Genomic DNA, 20,436 nt, shown 5'->3' on the forward strand with positions numbered 1-20,436 from the left:
ATGACACTGATGTGAAATTATTAAGTTTATTTATGGAGACAGCCGTGTCTTTTTAGTCTTTCTGCAATAAAACAGACATCCCATGAAAATGAGAACCTTGCCTTTCTTTTTGTTTGTTTGTTTGTTTGTTTGCTTGTTTTAAGAGTAGGATTTAGTGACTCATCACTTACATATAACACCCAGTGTTCATCACTAGTGGCCTCCTTAATACCCACCATGGATATAGCCAATCTACCCCCCACCTCCCTTCTGGCAACCCTCAGGTTTCTTTATAGTTAAGAGTCTCTTATGGTTTGCTTCCCTCTCTCTCTCTCTTTTTTCCTTCCCCTATGTTCATCTGTTTTGTTTCTTACATTCTCTATATGAGTGAAATCATACAGTGTTTTTCTTTCTCTTCACTTATTTCACTCAGCATAATACATTGTGGCTTCATCCATGTTGCTGAAAATGACAAGATTTCATTCTTTTAATGGCTGAGTAATATTTCATTGTATATATATACCACTTCTTTATCCATTTATCATGTGTTGGACACTTGGGTTCTTTCCATAGTTTGGCTATTGTTGATAATGCTGCTACACATATTGGGGTGCATGTATCCCTTCAAATCAATATTTTTGTTTCCTTTGGGTAAATGCCTAGTAGTGCAATTGCTGGGTCAGAAGGAAGTTCTATTCTTAACTTTTCATGGAATCTCCATATTGTTTTCCACAGTGGCTACACCAGTTTGCATTCCCACCAACAATGTAAGAGGTTTCCCCTTTCTCCACATCCTGGCCAATATCTGCCATTTCCTGTGTTGTTCATTTTAACCACTCTGACAGGTGTGAGGTTGTATCTCTTTGTGGTTTGATTTGTATTTCCTTGATGATAAGTGATGTTGAGCATCTTTTCATATATCCGTTAGCCATTTTTATTATTTATTTATTTATTTATTTATTTTTAAGATTTTATTTATTTATTTGACAGAGAGAAATCACAAGTAGATGCAGAGGCAGGCAGAGAGAGAGGAGGAAGCAGGCTCCCTGCTGAGCAGAGAGCCCGATGCGGGACTTGATCCCAGGACCCTGAGATCATGACCTGAGCCGAAGGCAGCGGCTTAACCCACTGAGCCACCCAGGTGCCCCCGTTAGCCATTTTTAAATCTTCTTTGGAAAAATGTCTGTTCATGTCTTCTGCTCCTTTCTTAACTGGGTTATTTATTTTTTGGGTGTTGAATTTGGTAAATTCTTTTTTTTTTTTTTTAAGATTTTACTTATTTATTTGAGAGAGAGAGAGATTATGAGAGGAGAGAGGTCAACAGGAGAAGCAGACTTGTGGGACTCGATCCTGGGATTCCAGGATCATGACCTGAGCCAAAGGCAGTTGCTTAGCCAACTGAGACACCCAGGTGCCCAAATTTGGTAAATTCTTTATAGATTTTGGACATTAGCCCTTTATCAGATATGTTGTTTGCAAATATCTTCGCCCATTCTATAGGTTGCTTTTAGTTTTTTTTTTTATTGGGTGGATTTGGAGTTCAGAGAAGAGATTAAGACTATAGATATAAAACTGGAAAATACGAAAATATTGACACTTGGCTAAGGAGAGCTTTTTGTTTGTTTTTATTTGTTTGCTTTTGTGGTTGGTTTGTTGGTTGGTTTTAATGAAAGGGAGGAGAGAATAGAACAGAAACCAGGACTAGTGAGAGAGATTTCTACTTTTTTATTTTTTATTTTATTTTGAATACATAATTGTCATAAATATGGTAAAATATTAATGAAGCATGCCAGAAATGAAATAAAAGTTGAATGCCAATCAAGATAACCATCTTATTTGCTAAGTTTAATGACCTTTCTTTTAGAACTTCATTTATTTACTCTTTTTCTATAAACTACATAAGTTGTTTTGTGTACAAGTAGGTAGCTTACTTTAAATGAATTATGACTTCTAAAATAATGTTTAAAATGGCAAGTTCTCTAAATCTTTCACTAGATCGCTCTAAGTAAAAATTTTGAACACATTAAAAAAATATTTAAAATTATAAAAACTAACCATTACGTTAATTCTACTATTGTAATATGCATTTTTCTACTTATTTCTGTGAATTATGAGTAGGTTTTGGGTGTGAAAAATCTGATCAACTAAATTTATATATTGTGTCAGTTCCTTGACACTGCTATACCAAAAGTAACACAGACTGGATTATAAACAACAGAAATTTACTTCTCACAGTTTTGAAAACTGGATGTCTAAGATTAGCATGGGCAAGGGAGAACCCTTTTCTGGGTTTCCAGATTTCAAACATGAAAGAAGGTATGAGAGAATCTCTTTAGGGCCTCTTTAATAAGAGCACTAATCCCAGGGATGCCTGGGTGGCTCAGTCAGTTAAGTGTCTGCCTTTAGCTCAGCTCATGATCCCAGAGTCCTGGGATTGAGTCTCACATCATGCTCCCTGCTCAGCGGGGAGTCTGCTTCTCCCTCTGCCTGCCACTTCCCCTCCTTGTGCCTTCTTTCTTTCTCTCCCTATAACAAATAAATAAATAAAATCTTAAAAAAAAAAAAAAAGGCACTAATCCCATCAAGTGGGCACTGCTGTCTCCCAATGGCCCTAGTCCCAATATTATTATATTGGGTATTTGGATTTCAACATATAAATTTGGGGAGGACACAAACATTCAATCTATGTCATATGTATTTTGCAAAGTTATTATCAAACCTAATAGCATCTGAAGGGGATTACTCTCACAAGCTGTAAAATTCTTAAGAGAAACACACCATTATGTTAAAGAGTATGTTCTTAAATTTCCTTGGGAAATAAATGCATCTACCAGATTACTGCCAGTGAAAACCAACACTCAGTATCTTAATTTTGTCTCATTAATCATTTCCTTTTATTTCATTCCTTTGATATTTCTCCTCCCTAAATTACTACTGGATATATAAATACATACTATATTACACATGCTAGAATGTAATGAGTGCTTATATAATCCTAGGTGGTTAAATGAGAAATTTTTGTATTTCCTTTTGGCTTTTTCAATATGAAAATACTACTTTAAACATTTATTATTTAAGACAAAATGCTAAAAGACTCAGTTTACAGGAATAACTGGAATAAGTATAGAATTAAGCATCACAGCATCTGTTAGCATGCCTTTTCTGAGGCTTTCTGGTCTGCACACTGGGAGAGCCTGACACCTACTGGAACAGAAGCAGTTTACAATGTTCCCGAATAGGCTGAAGTCAGATTGTGAGGAAAAGAAACAAAAAATAAAATAAATTTAGGTAAAATAAGACAAATTTATGAAAAACTATTATATTTAAATAATTTTAAGAATTATTACTTATAAATATATAAATATATATTGTATATATAATATGTCCTACATTTCTAAGTCAATGTGTCTCTTAAAAATATACTATCATTAGCTTTAAAATTTAAAAAAATAGGTTGGACTAAATTGTTCAAACTCTATGGAATGGGGACACATTCAGCTCATTCTCCTAAAATTTTGCACTGAAAATATTATATATACACAATAATTTGTGACTCTGAGCACTGTATAATCCTCTATCATCAAAAACTCAATTACATTTACCATACACTGCCCATGATGGCAGGCAAATTAATGATGTCTGACAAAAGACTTTAATTGCAAAAGTTGGTATGTAAAAAAAAAGTTTATTCTTAAAACCTAAATTAACCAGAAAGTCAAAGCATCAGAATATTAGAAATTCCCCATGATCTGAGCATTGTGTGATTGCCTTTCAAAATTTGTTTTAAAAATGTTTTATTTCCTTATTTATTTTTTTAAGTTTATTTGCCAAAGAGAGAGAAAGAGTGTACAAGCAGGAGGAGAGGCAGGCAGAGGGAGAAACAGGCTCCCCGCTGAGCAGGAAGCCCTACATGGGGCTCCATCCCATCAGGACCGGAGCCAAAGGCAGATGATTAACTGACTGAGCCACGCAGGTGTCCAGTTCTAAATACATTTTTACATGATTCTTTTATAAAACTAATACTTCTATCCAAGTTAAATATTATATAGAATTTTGAAAAACATGGGCTATATAAAGGTACTTAAACTAAAATATTAATGAATTACAAATAAAATTTTGTTTGAAAATAAGTTGTTTTCTTAAGGAGATTAATATCTAGACAAATTTACTTTTGGACTAAGAGCCAAACTAAATATAAAAAGTCTAATGTTTTATTCATGTGTGATTTATGTTAAGAATCATTACTATATGTAAGTACTTACTTTCAATTTCTATTATTTCTTCCTTCATATTGTGTATATGTCTATTTTTTTTGGAGTACTTTCTCATTCATGACTGGTAAACTCATGTAAATTCTAGTCTCTTAAATTAATAATTTGATAAAGGTGTTCTTATTATAGTTCAATTAAAAAATAAGGACTTGTATAAAATAAAGATTTCATAACATTTGGGAAGTCTTTATGTTCATAATTTTTTAAGACTATAGAAACATTTTGGAGTGTCTGGGTGGCACAGTCGTTAAGTGTCCAACTCTTGGTTTCTGCTCAGTTCAGGATCTCAAGGTGGTGAGATCAAACCCTATGTGGGGCTCCACACTCAGCAGGGAGTCTGCTTGAAAATTCTCTCCCTAGGCCCCTCTTCCTACTCATACCATCCGTTTCTCTCTCCCTTAGATAAATAAATTAATCTTTTTTTAAAAAGACTATAGAAACATTTTGAAAAAAAATATTTATATATATAAATATTCTAGGAGCTAAGCTCATCATGTGATCTGAACAAAAAGGATGATGATAATGTTCTGGGATGGTTTTTTGGAAATTATTATTATTATTTTTAAAGATTTTATTTATTTATTTGAGAGAGTGCGAGCAGTGGGGGAGGCAGAGGGGAAGGGAGAAAAAAATATATATATATACATATACACGCACACACACATAATGTATATCTGTATAAGCAATTACGGTTAAGGTAAATTTATCATTAGAGGAGTGTAAAAGGAGTCGTGTGTCTCTATTTGCATATATGGCAAAATCGGGAGATATATAAATATATTAGTAGATACACAGTTACCTAGTCTCCTGGTAAAAAAAAAAATCCTACTAACTCTCTGAATCATGTAATCAGCAGCAGCAGTGATTTATATTAATTCATTTGGTCTCACAACAACCCTGTGAGATAGGTTATATTATTATACTTACTATATAGAAGAGGAAGCCACATGTAATGAACAAGATAATGGCTGGTAACAGTAGAGTCAAATTCTCCAAGTAGTCAGTCTGGCTCAAGCATTAGTCAACAACTACGTTACCCCCCCCTCTAGTCAAGGAAACTTTTCCTTATTATTTTGTTTCGCTTATGTAAGTATCCCAGTCTCTGCTCCTCCCCTTCTGCTTCATTCAGGGAAAAAACAGAAACAAAAACTCCAGACACAGAAATGCAATCTCTTCCTCATTTTCCACATGTGTGGAGTAAAAGGAGAATGAAAACCTTGTTCAGCAGGCAGCCCTTCATCATCAGAAATGAACTTCTAAGTCTGACTTCAGAGGGGGGCAAAACTGTGTTTATGATGGTCGTGAAACTGAGAGAAACCCCTCCTTTCCCTAATCTTCCCTTTCTGTCTTTCTCCCTTTTCACCATTCATATTGTAGTATGTGGCAGAATTCCTTTCCTTTTTAAGTTGGAATAATATTCCATTGTAGATAAGTAGATGATAGATACCTATATATCACATTTTTTTAAAGATTTTATTTATTCATTTATTCATTTATTTATTTAATTTATTTATTATAGAGTGAGAGAGATATTTATTACAGATAAATTTATTTATCCATAAATAAATTTATTATAGAGATATTTATTATAAAGTGAGAGAGAGAGATAGTGAGAGAGAGAGCACAAGCAAGGGGAATGGCAGGCAGAGGGATAGGGAGAAGAAGAGGGAGAAACAGGCTCCCGCTCTGAGCAGGGAGGCCAATGTGGGGCTTGATCTCAGGACCTTGGGTTCATGATCTGAGCCCAAGGCAGCCACTCATACAACTGAGCCACCCACGCACCCCTGTATATGTCACATTTTGTTTCTCCATTCATCTGTCCATAGGCACTTTGATTGTTTCCACCTTTTAGCTATTGTTGTCCATGAAATTTTAATGTATTGTTAAATTAGGATAGTGTGCTAGGGAGAACATTGACTCTGGTTGGTGGTGTTATCTGAAAACTGGTGTTTTGTTTTGTTTGTTTGTTTTTTGCAAACTTAGAGCACATATTTATCCTCAGGAACTTAGTACCTGAACTACTGAACCACGTAAGGCTTTATTTGATTGTTTTCCTTCCTTATTACTGACATCAACAAAATTAGGCTTGTTAGGATATATTCTTGCTTTTTATATTTATTTTGCTTTTAGAATGAAATACTTTTTACTAACTTGTAGGAGAGAGAGGGGCAGAGAAAGAGAGAAGAAATTCACCACATACGCTACCGAGTTGAGAAATGAGCAGGTTGGATTTACAAAAGTAGTAAACACTTGTCATTAAAAACACATGACTACTTTTGATATATTTAGAATATGTTTATATTACTAATCATCATTGAGTTTGGTGGGAATTTAATTGCTATGTGTTTCAGGGGTTTAGTGTATGATGATGTACTATACCATAATTTCATAATTTCACCGTTAGTGATGGACAAACTTAGCTCAGGTGGTTTTATTGGAATATATTTCCATGCAGTCATTGCCTTGTAATTAGAACAAAAGTGTTCCTCAAAAGATAAATGAGTGGCAACATGAACGGACTATTCTTTTGTGAAGGATCAACAAATATTCTTATCTACAAATTAAATCTCATGGGAAACAGTCCTTTCCTTGAGGCATTTATGAATTCATTAATACATGTATATATGTTTATCATTTGTTTGTGGTCACCTTTAGGTACAAGGTAAAGAATGATTCTCAAGTCAAAGAGGCATAGGTGTTTGTTAGGTGAGGTGTGGGGGCAGATAGGAGAGTTGCAAAATAATCCTCTTTCTCTGAGAATGTTTTTTCAGAGGTAGCCATGACTGTGTTTCATTTTCCTCTTGTTCCTCTTTGAATCCCTAAATTCCTCTAAATAGGAGATGGCAGGAAACAAAATCATAAAGTCCCTTCACTTCATAAAGTCTCTCAAACACAAAATCTTCTCTAACTTCCTAGGGAAAAATTATATACCATTGGCTAATTTATGGTGGAGGCTTTGCTTAACTCGATGTCTAATGAATATCCACAGTTCCTATGATTTTCATGTTACCATGTCAATTCAAGCCACAGGTTATCAGTATACAAGTTGGAACATTCCGCCTTTTACGATAAGATGGCAAACAATTTATCAATATGAGTTTTAAAGACTAAAATAAATGGATGCTGTTAATTGGTCGATTGTTGTCTTTTATTTCTTAAAGAAAATATTTATTCTGGTCATTATTTAAATGACTCCTTTGTTGCTCAGTCTACTCTCGGTTCAGGATAAGAATGTATAGGATTAGGTCACGGACTTTTCAGGTTATGCTTCAAATGGCAAATCACTAATTAATAGAACATTTTTTTAAAATTTAGTCTTTTTACTAGATCCTTGGGAGACCAGGTTTCTAAAACATTTCCGTCAAAATTACAGTATAGAGTAGACTGTTTATTTACGATGCTTCTCTTCATTCATTATCCACAAGACTTCAAGTCCTTTAAGTCCAGCTGGAATCCTTTTTCTTCCTTCTATTTTGCATGGTCTGCAAGCTGGCTGATCTTCATAAGTAACGAAAGCTGCCTGGTTTTCCCTAGAACAAACCTTTTACATATTAACTTGGAAAATCCGAAGAATCAATACAAGCTTTTTTCCGTACATGCTGCGGCACAAAAGAAACCGTGTTATTACCCTTAAAGAGAATCCCAAATGCAGTCTGCTGTTTGGAGGGTTACGACCCCATGGAAAGCTGAACACTTCAAAGTAACTGCTTTCCATCCACCATAATCAGTCTGGAAAGGTACAAAGGATTTTTAGATTTCAGCAAAATGCTTGTCTGGGATCATTACATTTGCCTTTACACTGCCTGTCACCCTCTTACCATGCTTAATTTTCTATTTTTAAACTTATATTTTCCAATAATTTGGTTTTAAAATTTCTATTTACGTTTTTAACATCCCTTAATGAGCTTATTTCATCAGTAGCATAAACCTAATTACGAGTCACACCAGGGGCTCTTTGGCTGTGGATATTTCTTCCAATTTGCACTGGATCAAAGATTGCTGGGCCATGAGCGATCTGCTGGTCTGCTTTTTGCCTACTCAACTCTTTCAGTCATGAGATTGTCTTAGTATTTAGGAATTTAAAAGATCTCTGCAGGTGACACTGTGATTCAGTCTCACAACAGATAATCTATATCTATCATCTATCGATCAGTCAATCCACCTATGCATCCAGCTGTCATCTCTTTTTCCAAAGCCCAGAGTATGTAGGGATGGAGATACTGTTTTTTTCTGTCCTGCCTTGTACGCCTCCCTCAGCACTCACGCAGCTAATTCAGGTGACAGACTATTTAACTGCTTCTGTTGAAGCTGCTCGTTCTCTAAAATTAGAATGATCAGTGAATTTGCATAAGAAATCTAATGCACATTTTAAAGTCTCCCTTTTTTGTGGTCCTCTCAATTTGAAATCTTCTGTATTTCTATTTCTTGCTTTTGCCAGTTCTTTGTTTCACAGTGTTTTTGCAAGTCTCACCATGCTTTTACAAACTGTACCAAAAGGTCTTTTTATTTCTTTATGGAACTAACCATTCAAACTTCTCATTCAAAAGATCCTTGCACAATAAGCTATATGGTTCTCACTGTATTTGCTGTAGGTAGATAAATGACGGAGTCCGCTTTATTTGCAGAAAAAACATTAGGTCCAAAGAAGCCTAAATATTCCAAAGCAGATGTTTATTAACTTCAGTGTCTCTACTCTGGGGAATAACTGTGTTCCCCCTTTGGTCTTTAACATTTAGATTGATTTTTTAAAAGATTTTATTTATTTATTTATTTGATAGAGAGAGACAGAGCACAAGCCGGGGGGAGGCAAAGGGAGAAGCAGACTCACCACTGAGCAGGGAGCCTGAGCCGAGGTTCCATCCCAAGACCCTGAGATCATGACCCGAGCAGAAGTCAGATACTTAACTGACTAAACCAACCCAGGTGCCCCAGATTAATTTTTTAATTATTTTAATTATTATTTGTATTTTTAGGCAAAATAGATTTTAAACATTCTACTGATTTAGAGGCATACATCCCATACTGATTTGAACTTGTAGCGATTAGATTATACTGTCATATAACATTTCTTTTTTTTTTTTTTTTTTTTTAAGATTTTATTTATTTATTTGACAGAGAGAAATCACAAGTAGATGGAGAGGCAGGCAGAGAGAGAGAGAGGGAAGCAGGCTCCCTGCTGAGCAGAGAGCCCGATGCGGGACTCGATCCCAGGACCCTGAGATCATGACCTGAGCCAAAGGCAGCGGCTTAACCCACTGAGCCACCCAGGCGCCCTAACATTTCTTTTAATACCATATTTTGTAAATCATCCCTGCCCCTTGCCCCCAAAAAACCTCATTATAAATGAGAAAGAAGAATCTAAATTAAATGTAACCAGATGCATATTTACAATAGGGAAAAAAAGTAAGGATTTTAAAAAACTCATGGTATAATTTAATCATTCAATTAACCTACAGTTATTAAGAATTTTCCATAGTATGGTGTAGGGTCTTTATGATAAAATAACTTGGTATTACAACCAGAAGTGGAGCTGAGCCTTCTTTCCCTAAAACAACGCTTATATATATATTCTGCTACCAACCTTTAAAAATTAAAAAAATAATTTATGTAACATATTACAAGCACAATAAAAACACTTTCCATACTTCTACCTATAGCAACTAGGTCTCACCCATCTGTATTAGGGAACTTACTTTCTCATGTAATTTGTTTAGTAACTTATTTTTATGCAATTGCAAATAATTGATATTTTGTGTCTGCATTAATTTAATAGTTAACATTTAATTCTCTCTCTAGGTCCTATAACTCCATTTTTAGCATTAATGTATATTTACAATTTAAAATTCCTTGAGGTAGGGAATATCTTTAAATATCTTTATCATTTTGGGGGGCTTCTAATGTTTGAATGTCATCTAGAAATATGTACTTTTTTAAGACCCATTTTTGTCTGATTATGACATTTTTGTGGCAAATGACTCTGATGCCGTGGAAGTTTCCCAGCTATTTCTACACTATTTTATGTGTTGAAGAAAATGAGCACACATGGATGGATATAAAGGAAGTTTTTTAGAAACTGGTTTGAGAAAAGTTGTGGATGCAGTATGGTCTCATTGATAAGACATGAGTATCAGAACAGTAAGTCAGCTAAGGCTATAAGATGGGATTTATTTATGTTGTTCTTAATCATAATATTTTAAATTATGCTATATTTGATCCATACAAAATAGGTGCATTATTAAATATAGTTTTACCATATATACACATATCCCTAAACAATGTATTGTTCACTTTTATTTTTTAGCTTTACATAAGAAAAATGCATCATACTGTATTTCTTCTGTAACTCACTTGTATCACACAGGTTTGTTATAAGTTAAATTTGAGCTATTAGATAATATTATAGTTCATCTTTTTAAAGGTGAATAATGTTCATTATGTAAATATTTCAGCATGTATTTCTGCATTCTATGTTAAATGAACATTTGAGCCACTTTCAGTTTTTGATAATTATAAATAATGCCTATTGCTAAAAATATTCAGATATATGATTCCTGGTATACCTGTGCAATTGTTTCTCTAAAATATGTATCAAGAAGCATAGCCACTGGGTCAGAGGATATTTGCATGTTCATTTTCACATAATATTAACAAACTATTTTTCAAAGTGGTTGTACCAATATATACTTCTGTCAACAGTATTTAAGAGATTCCTCCTATTCTCTATATCCTCTCTATGTGAGATTGTTGAATTCTCAATGTTGGCTTATTCTGGAGTATCAGATATTATTACATTGTGATCTTAATTTGCATTTTCTTGACATCAAAAAAATTGACCTTGTTTTTTATATGCTTAATGACCATTGGTATTTCCTTGTATAAAATGTTTGTTCAAGTAGTTTGTCAATTTTTCTATTGTTCTATTTTTATCTTGTCCTTATCTTACTCATTGGTGGGAATTTGTTATATTTTATGAATATTAATCTTCTGATTCATAGCCTCTCTCTCTCTCTCTCTCCTTCTCTCTTTCTTTTTAGACAGAGAGGGAGTTTGGGGCAGGGGCAGAGCAAAAAGGGCAGAGGAGACAATCTTAAGCAGACCCCAAGCTGAGTGCAGAGCCATTCATTGCAAAGCTCAGTCTCACCACCCTCAGATCCTGACCAGAGCTGAAACCAAAAGTCGGACATTCAACCGACTAAGCTACCAAGGTGCCCCATAGCCTCTCTTTTTCAATCACTTCTGGTGTCTTTACATGAACAAAAATTCTTAAACTTTATATAGTTAATTTTAGTTACTACATTAAAAAATTTATTTTTCTGTATATTTGCTTTAGATCTTGCTAAGTTCACTAATTATCACCAATAGCTTTTATTTATTTTTTTTTGTAGATTCATCATGATCTTCTACATAAAACCTAAGTTTTCTGCAAGTAAACATACTTTTATGTTTGAAGTCACTGGGAGACTTCACTTCTCTTTCTTGCCTTATTACATTGGCAAGATAATCTCAGGTCATGTGGATATATGTCTTTGCTTTCTTCTAATTGTCTTATAGTTTTAGCTCTTGCTTTTAAGTCTTGATCAATTTTTGAGTTGATTTTTATATCTGGTATGAGATATAGGAGTCCGACTTTAACTGTTTGTCTGTGGCTATCAATTTAACTTACCATTATTGGTTGAAAAGAACAATCTTTCCCCATTGAATTGCTTGACACTGTTGTCAAGAATTAGTTGATGATAAATATAAGGTTTGTTTTCTAAACTCTAAATTATCTTCCATTGATCTATAGAACTATTCTTAGGCTGGTCAAATACAGTCTCACTTACTATAGTTTGTAATAAGCTTTGATATTGGATATTGTGAGGACTGAGCCCTCCATTTCTTTTTCTTTTTTAAAGATTTTATTATTTATTTGACAGAGATCACAAGTAGCAGAAAGGGAAGCAGAGGTGGGGGAGGCAGGCTCCCCGCTGAGCAGAGAACCCGATGTGGGGCTCGATCCCAGGATCCTGGGATCATGACCTGAGCCGAAGGCAGAGGTTTTAACCCACTGAGCCACCCAGGTGACCCTTTCCATTTATTTTTCAATATTGTTTTAGCTATTCTGAGTTTCTTACATTTCCACATGAATTTTAAAAACAGCTTTAAATTTTTGCAAAAAAAAAGGCAGGAGGGATTTTGACTGGGATTGTGTTGAAGATGTAGATCAATTTAAGGAGTATTGCCATTCTAACAATGTTAAGTCTTCTAGTCGATGGACGCTTTCCATTTATTTAGGTTGTCTTTCTTTCAATGATATTTTGTAATTTTTGTACTTCCTTTGTTAAATATGTTCCTGAGCATGGCTCATTTTTGATGCTATTGTAAGTGGAATTGTTTTCTTAATTTCATCTTTGAGTAGTTCATTGCTAGTATGCAGAAATACAATTGCTCTTTGTATATTGAAACATTGCTAGTTCCAGTAACATTTTTGTGGATTTTTAATAATTTTCTACATAGGAGAAATAGATTTCTATGATATGTTTTCAATCATATATATATTATATAATATATATATATAATTGCTTGACTAGAACTTGTAGTAAAATATTAAATAGAAGTTACAATAGCAGACATTCTTGTTTTATTCCTGATCTCAAGTGGAAGGTTTCATTCTTTAAACGTTTAGTATGATGTTAGCTGTAGGTTTTTCATAGATGCCCTTTATTAAGTTGAGGTAGATCCCTTCTTTCCTGAATCAATGTCTGCCTTCCTTTCTCTCTTTATGTTTTTTATCTGGAATTTATCTGTAATGTGCTTAAGGGAAGTTTTACTTTGTATTTATCTTCCTGGATACACTGAGCTTCTTAGATCTGAAGACTGATATTCTTTAGAAAAATTTCAGCCCTTATTTCTTCAGCTATTTGCTCTTTCTTGATCTTTTTCTCCTACTCTTCTAGAACTCTAATATATTTTAGACCACTTGAGTTTCTGTTCATTTGTTTTAATATTTTTTCCTCAGTACTTCAGATTGGATAGTTTCTTTTGCCCTACCTCCAAGTTCATTGATCTTAATGTCCAGGATCCACACTTTTGTTAAGCCCAATCCAGGCAACTTTTATTCATATCTTGTATGTTTTTGTTCTATTTAATGGTTATTTTTTTTTTTAGATTTGCCATGAGTTTATTCATTATGCTCATTTTTTCCTTAATAATCTTGAACAGATTTACAATAACTATTTTAGTCTTTGGTTGCCTGCCAATTCAACATCTACGTCATCTCTGTTTTGTTTTGTCTCTGTTTATTGGATGTTTACTCGTATATTGGTCCTATATTCCACCTTCTTCACATATCTGGTTCTTATTATTGTTTATTTTTTATGCTGGGATGCTACGTTCTGAACAGATTTTGTTGTCTTCCCTTAAAGAACATTGACTTTTGTTCTGGCATGGAGTTAGTTATATCAAGGATGGGATTTTTGTTAAGGCTTTCTTGGAGTGTGTGTAAATTAGACTTACCTTACTGGATACAGATATTGTTAGGTTCAGAAGAACACTCAGATGTTTAATGAGTCTCTCCTCTTTGGCTGTTCAGAATTCTCTATGATGGGATAAAATCTGGAATCTGTTCAGCTCACACAGCTTCACAATATTTTTCTCTGGAGGCCTTGAAAAGACTACTATTTGCAAGCTCTACATGGTATTCAACTCAAGATTTATAAGAAACCCTATTTTTTTTGTTTTGTTTTAAATTTTTTTATAAACCTATAATATATTATTAGCTCCGGGGTACAGGTTTGTAAATCGCCACGTTTACACACTTCACAGCACTCACCATAGCACATACCCTCCCCAATGTCCATAGCCCCACCACCTTCTCCCTACCCACCCCCCCGGCCCCCTCAGTTTGTTTTGTGAGATTGAGAGTCTCTTATGGTTTGTCTCCCTCCCAATCCCATCTTGTTTCATTTAAGGAAACCCTATGTTGACTTAAGATGACATCTCTGCTACCCGCCACATTTTATCTACATATTCTTACCACCTCAGCAGCCCCAAACTCATATATATTTCCTTCACCCAATGCTCTCTCTCCTTGGATTTATTCCTTTGCAATGTAGTTTGAAAACTGAAGACAGAAAACTAGATTCAATATGGAATTCACATCATGTTGTTCCCTTCTCTCAAAAAATCATTTCACTGTATTGTCTGTTGTTCCATTATATATCTTGTCCAGCTTTATAGAATTTACCAAAGGAAAGTAAATCTTACAGTCTGTAATGGCCAAAGCCAGAAATTTCTGAAATTTGTGTTTTTAGTTTATTACATAAAAAAAAGAATCAGCTTATTCACTTGTATAGAATTAAAGTTTGACTTAAAAAGGCTCTAAATCTGTCGATTAATTTGAGGAGAATTGACATATTTACATTGGCTATTCCCATCCATTAATAGGATTTATTGGATTTTCTTTTGGGCCTTTCAATAAAGCTTAAAATGTATATGTTATATCTTACACTACTTTTGTTAGATTTAAAAAGAAAGATGTTATATTTGCTATTTTAAGTACTGTCTTTTTAAAATTTATTGTTAGTACACTGAACCATAACTGATCTTAATGTTGTGGCCATACATTTTTATTAATTATAAAAAATTTGTATTGATCTTAACTACACACTGAACTCTTTTAATGATTTGCATCTGGGCTATTTCATATTTTTTATTCACAGTCATATCATCTGCTACTAATAATAGTTATTTTTTCTCTCTTTTGATTCTTTCAGCATTTACTTATTTGTTTTTGTCTTATTGCACATTGTTCGTCAGAAGTAATGGGCCTACATCTGAGTCTACAATCTAAGTACTAATACTGACATTTGCCATAAAGGCAGTCTTGGATTATTTCTTAACTTACAGCTGAACAATACAAGTTCTAGTTTTAACTCTTATTTATTCTTAATTTACTTTGATCTTGTAGTGTTTCCTTACTTTTCATGTGTACAGCAATGCAATAACAAGTGTGTTTTCTCTCATCTCCAGATATTTTAAAGATAGAGACCAATTTTTTAAAATACCTACTCCACAACACCAACAGCAATAGAGGCCTATGAAAATAATTTTCATGGAAAGAATTGTTTTGGACAATGATTTTTTTAACAAAATTTATCTCTTCCTTAGGAATTGGTGTGCTTATGTACATACCAGATTATCTCCCACAGTGATACTAGACAACCAAGTCACTTATATTCCAAGTGGGAGAGGGTCCTGTGGCTGGGCGAGTGGATCTTGTCCTCAGAGGTACGTGACATTTTTTTGAAAATAGCCACTGCATATAGTATATTTGTGTATGTTTTGGAATATACAAAGTTAATCATCCCAAGTGCATATGTGTATAATAGGGTCAGGGTAGGGTCATCACAGTAAATTAGATGCGTGATTTGGGGGTAAGTTAAAACGCAGTTACCAGTAATACATGCTTCATATGGGAATTTTTAGAATATGTGAGATAATGCAGTAATATGCTTAGCCTAGGGACAGATAATTTGTGAGTCTTCGGTAAATGTTAACTTTCACGCTTATTTCCATTTTTACTATTACTATTACCTTTATTCTATGATCTGATCAATAACCCTGTCCTTTAATTCTTATGACATTCATATGCAGTTTTAAAATTTTATTGATAATTTCTGCTTCATATTAGGTCAGAAAGAAGTCCATAACTTAATTGTAATTGTGCATGATTAAACGGTTAAGTGAGGCCTTTCTTTCTATGCCTACTTTAATGATTCATGTTATTTAATTTTCATTTTTTAAAAAGCCTATTTAGGACATTTAAAAATTGTTCAAATGTAGGGCTGAGTAATTGATAAGTTCTCTGAATTCCTACAGTCCTAGTTGCTTATCTGAAGGTGTTTCGGAAGACCCTGAATTAAAAACTAAAATTATTATTCAGGCCATGATGGCTCATGTTATGCAAATTGTTGTACAAATAAGTGAGGCAATGAATCTGACACATTGGCAGTCTGGAACAGTGCACAGGAAGGATATGTAAAAATCAAGGTGTTTCTTACTCCCTGGAGGAATAGCTAAGGTTCATGGTCCAGAGAGCTAAGCACATCTTAGGGATTTGGGAGAGCTGAGCTCCAGTACTGCTTTCAGCATTTACTCCCTTTGTGGCAATTTCCCTGTCGACATGATACACAGAATGCATTGTTAATTCTTCAGTAATGAAAATATTACCACAGCAACCCTATTATACTGCCCTTCTGAGTTCAAGGTGAGTATCTCTCTCTCTCTCTCTCTCTCTAAGCAAACCAGAAATATGGATCTTTATTCTCATCTCTTATCTTTCTCTATCTTTAAATGTGTCTCTCCATTCATTTATTATTTCAGTACCTATACAGTGTTTGTCACTTTCTCTTTTATTATGCCAGAGCCACATCTAGCGGGGATCTGGTTTGCTAAAGCAGGGACATTGACTCTAATAATAATGCAACTATCTGCTTGAGTTCATCCTAGGAAACTATTAAGGGTCCTTTTCCAAACAGCCTTACTTTCTATTTAGCTTTAGCTACTGGACTGGAGCTATTTCACTGGACAGAGTTACTTACTGACTATAAGTTACTGAAATAAACATAGGTAAATGACTAGCCTACTTTGAGATATGGGAAGAACTTGTAGTTCATCTTAAAACTGAGGAATAACCTCACACACATTGAATTACCCTTCAGGTCACAGCAGAAACTAAAACCCAAGTCATCTAAAGCCCAGTTGGCTCCAATACATTCCCTCCACATGATCAGGGTTTATCCACGAAATTGACTATTGTTGGCCCCACATAGTTGTAGGGGACAAGCTAGATAATTAAAGGGAGGCTAACCCATGTAGCGTGGATTAAAATTTTAGACTTGAAACTTTGAGCATGTTATTTCATCTCTCTGTTCCTCATGTTCCTCATCAGCATATCATGATAATAATAATATTTTCCATACAGAACCAATACAAAAATTAAACAAGGTAATATATACCAATTCAATAGCCTCACTTGATCAATATTAGCTAAACATTAAAGTCATAGGGATAAGAATAATGTGGCTAAATTGTATTTATAGATTTACATTTACATATATAGGGCCTACATTTAGTACCATTCACCATTTATATTGATTGCTATGTTAAAATGCTGTAATTTCATTTTCCTTCCAGGGTTTCTTCTCAGAAATATTTTCTCATATTAGATCTCTTCCTCTCTCCCTCTCTTCTCTGTCTCTTTCTATCAGAGATAAATACCATATGAGAGAAATAATATTAAAAATTAAAATTTTAAAATTTGAGAAAGGGAACACTGCAGGTTAAAAATCATAGTGGCATTGTAATTTCAGTTAGATCACTGTTACAAAATTTAAGTTATTTGATATTGATCTAGGGGGAAACAGATCCTTTTAACTCTAATTATATAAGAAATACTAAGAATTGAAATAAAAGAAATTGTCCTCATAAGCTATTTTAAAAAAATTTAAAGAAGTTTTAACATTGGTTTTGTAAAAAGTATTATCAAGGGAAAAGCTATGCTATGTTTAGAAAATGTAATGATAGGTATAAACTTAAAATACCAAATAGCATAGATCTTAATGCTTTTTGTAATTTATTTAAAGAAATGTAAGTTTAACAATAATATCGATGAGGGGCACCAGGATGGCTCAGTTGGTTAAACGTCTGACTTGATTTCAGCTTAGGTCATGAGTCAAGGTTATGAGATGGAGCCCCACACTGGTTCCGTGCTGAGCATGGAGCCTGCTTAAGATTTTCTCTCTCCCTCTCCTCCTGCCCTACTTTGACCTCTCATGTGCTCTCGCTCTCAAAAAAAAAATTATCATTATTATTATTAATATATATAAAATGATAATAATATCGATGATGAAGAATATAATAATAACAGATGACATTTATTGAATATTCCGTATATTTTAGATATTGTTTCCAAAAGTTTAATTATCCCAACTGATAATTTAATGTGAGACAAATAATTGCTCTCCTCTCCAGATCTCAGAAGATATCAAATCCTGTCTACAGGATGCAACATAAAATCGTTACCTCATTGGAATGGAAGTGTTGTCCTGGATTCAGTGGAGCAAAATGTCAGCTAAAAGGTATATTTTAATAGTAATTTTCTAATTACTCATAAGCTATGAGTAATACTTTTTACAAAACCAATGTTAAAACTTCTTTTAATTTTTTTAAAATAGCTTATGAGGACATTTAGAAGCATAAAACTTTTGGAGAATAAGCAACTGATTCCAGTGAAGAAAAGAGTTGTATTTTCCCTTTTGAATCAAAGTTAAGGAACATGTAGCCAACTCATTAAAACTGTTACGTCTCTAGAGCTTTCCAACTTAGTAACTAGTTTAGCATCCCAAATCTCATAATGAGATATCTTATATATTCCTATATTGTTATGTTAGTTTTAGAGGATGAGTAAGTGGAGATCTATCACATTTTTTCTTAACTATATGCTATGGAAACATGCCTTATTAAAATATCAGAAATCCTAATATTATATTTTAAATAATCATTAGAAGTGATTCTATATGAAAATAAACTACCTTCTAGTTTTGTTCCAGTTCAATTATTTGAAATAATATTATGAATGTGAATGAAATTCAGTTTTAAAGAATATACAAATGTGGCATGAATAATTGTGCTTTTCTTCTTAAATCCTAATAGAGCCATTTTATCAACTGTGATTTTAAGGATTTTCTGGTGGCAAGGCTAATCAAACACATAGTAACCTGCTGTGGCCTAACATCTGTGTGGCTATTATGTTGCTCTTGGCTTTAAACAAGTTTCCTTTGAAAAATAAGATATGGCATCAGCATACATATTTTAAAGGAATGAATATTACAAGAAAAACCATTAGCAGTTGTGAGGAATTCAATCAGCAGTGTGAGAGACTGTGATTAAAAATTAATGTAAGTGTGGAGAAACCATTATGATTCACATTTTAAAAAAGAAAGTTGTAGTACAAGAGCTCTAGGAAACTTACAGTTCCGTTAGGATGTTATATATGGTTTTTCTAGCCCATTCAGTGAGAATCTGTAGGCAAATTCAACTGTAATGCTATTTGTTCTGGGTTTGGCCTGAATTTCAGAGATGTCATAAAAATTTAATATATTTTCAGGGTATAATATGAATATGTACTGCATTTGTAATCAGGTAAAATAAACTTTTAAATAAAATTTTATCTATGCCAAAAGTATTCAGAAACAAGATAATTTAGCGTAGTCTAAAAAAGTCCAAATATGATCCTGCTTTCACAAGATTCCTAATTTATGTGAGGTGCACAGTTCTATTCCCAGTGGTAAAACATATTTGTTTATAATCTGTTTATAGCAGATGATAAAAGTTATGAACAGTATTTAGAACTGTATTTCTAAGTCTGACTAGTTCTATATTTTTCTTCTTTCATGCAGAAGATCTTAGGAGTATTAATTCCATTATTATTCTTAAAGATTCAAGTGTTTGTTCACAGAATACCTTTCTAGAAATTTAGAATGTCATTACACACCCTGTTGCACCTACGAAACTGAACGTTGATGCGTGGCAAGAAGCAAAATCTTTATGTCAAGGAATGTCACAGGCTGCAGCTGATTATGAACTGCCATTACTTCATACTTTGTCCTTTTTACCTATTAATCAATTATTAATCACAATAGACTATAAACATCTATGAGGAAAAATCATAGAATTCCATCATAAATGTACACAAAAGAAACAAGGCTAGTTGACAGTTTTGAACATCTACTATGTGTTGTCACCCCCCCTTTTTTTTCAAAGCATCGCATGAAATATTTAAATTAAATTCAAACAGTTTAGCTTTGATTATTTACTGACATCTCATGTTCTTTTTGGAAGCAACCTGTGGATATTTTTAATATTAGATTTACAGATCGTCATCTTGAATCCCATTAACAACAATGTTTCAGAACAGATCTATGACCTTCTGTCACAGTACAATAATTAGAGTTATTCATAATTCAGGCATCTGCTGATTAAGCTGTTGTGTGAAAGTCATCTTTCTATTGAAATCTGCGGTAGGAATAACTTTCTGATGGCAGCTATGCCCATTGTGTCATGTCATATAATCAACTCAATATCACTGTGATTCCCAAAAAAAAAAAAAACCAAAAACAAAACACCCTACTTCTCCCTACTATAT

At 33.6% G+C, this 20,436-nt stretch overlaps 1 protein-coding gene across 1 annotated transcript in view; it reads left to right on the forward strand.

Annotated features, from left to right (window-relative positions):
* Positions 1 to 20,436, forward strand: part of MMRN1 (multimerin 1) — a 72,075-nt gene that overhangs the window by 19,733 nt on the left and 31,906 nt on the right. The window contains exons 3-4 of the mRNA XM_032332891.1: positions 15,399 to 15,518; positions 18,264 to 18,370. Coding sequence (XP_032188782.1) covers positions 15,399 to 15,518; positions 18,264 to 18,370 — 227 coding nt within the window. The remainder of the gene's footprint in view (positions 1 to 15,398; positions 15,519 to 18,263; positions 18,371 to 20,436) is intronic.

Source organism: Mustela erminea, chromosome 2 (genome assembly GCF_009829155.1).
Source record: "Mustela erminea isolate mMusErm1 chromosome 2, mMusErm1.Pri, whole genome shotgun sequence".
Lineage (NCBI taxonomy): Eukaryota > Metazoa > Chordata > Mammalia > Carnivora > Mustelidae > Mustela > Mustela erminea.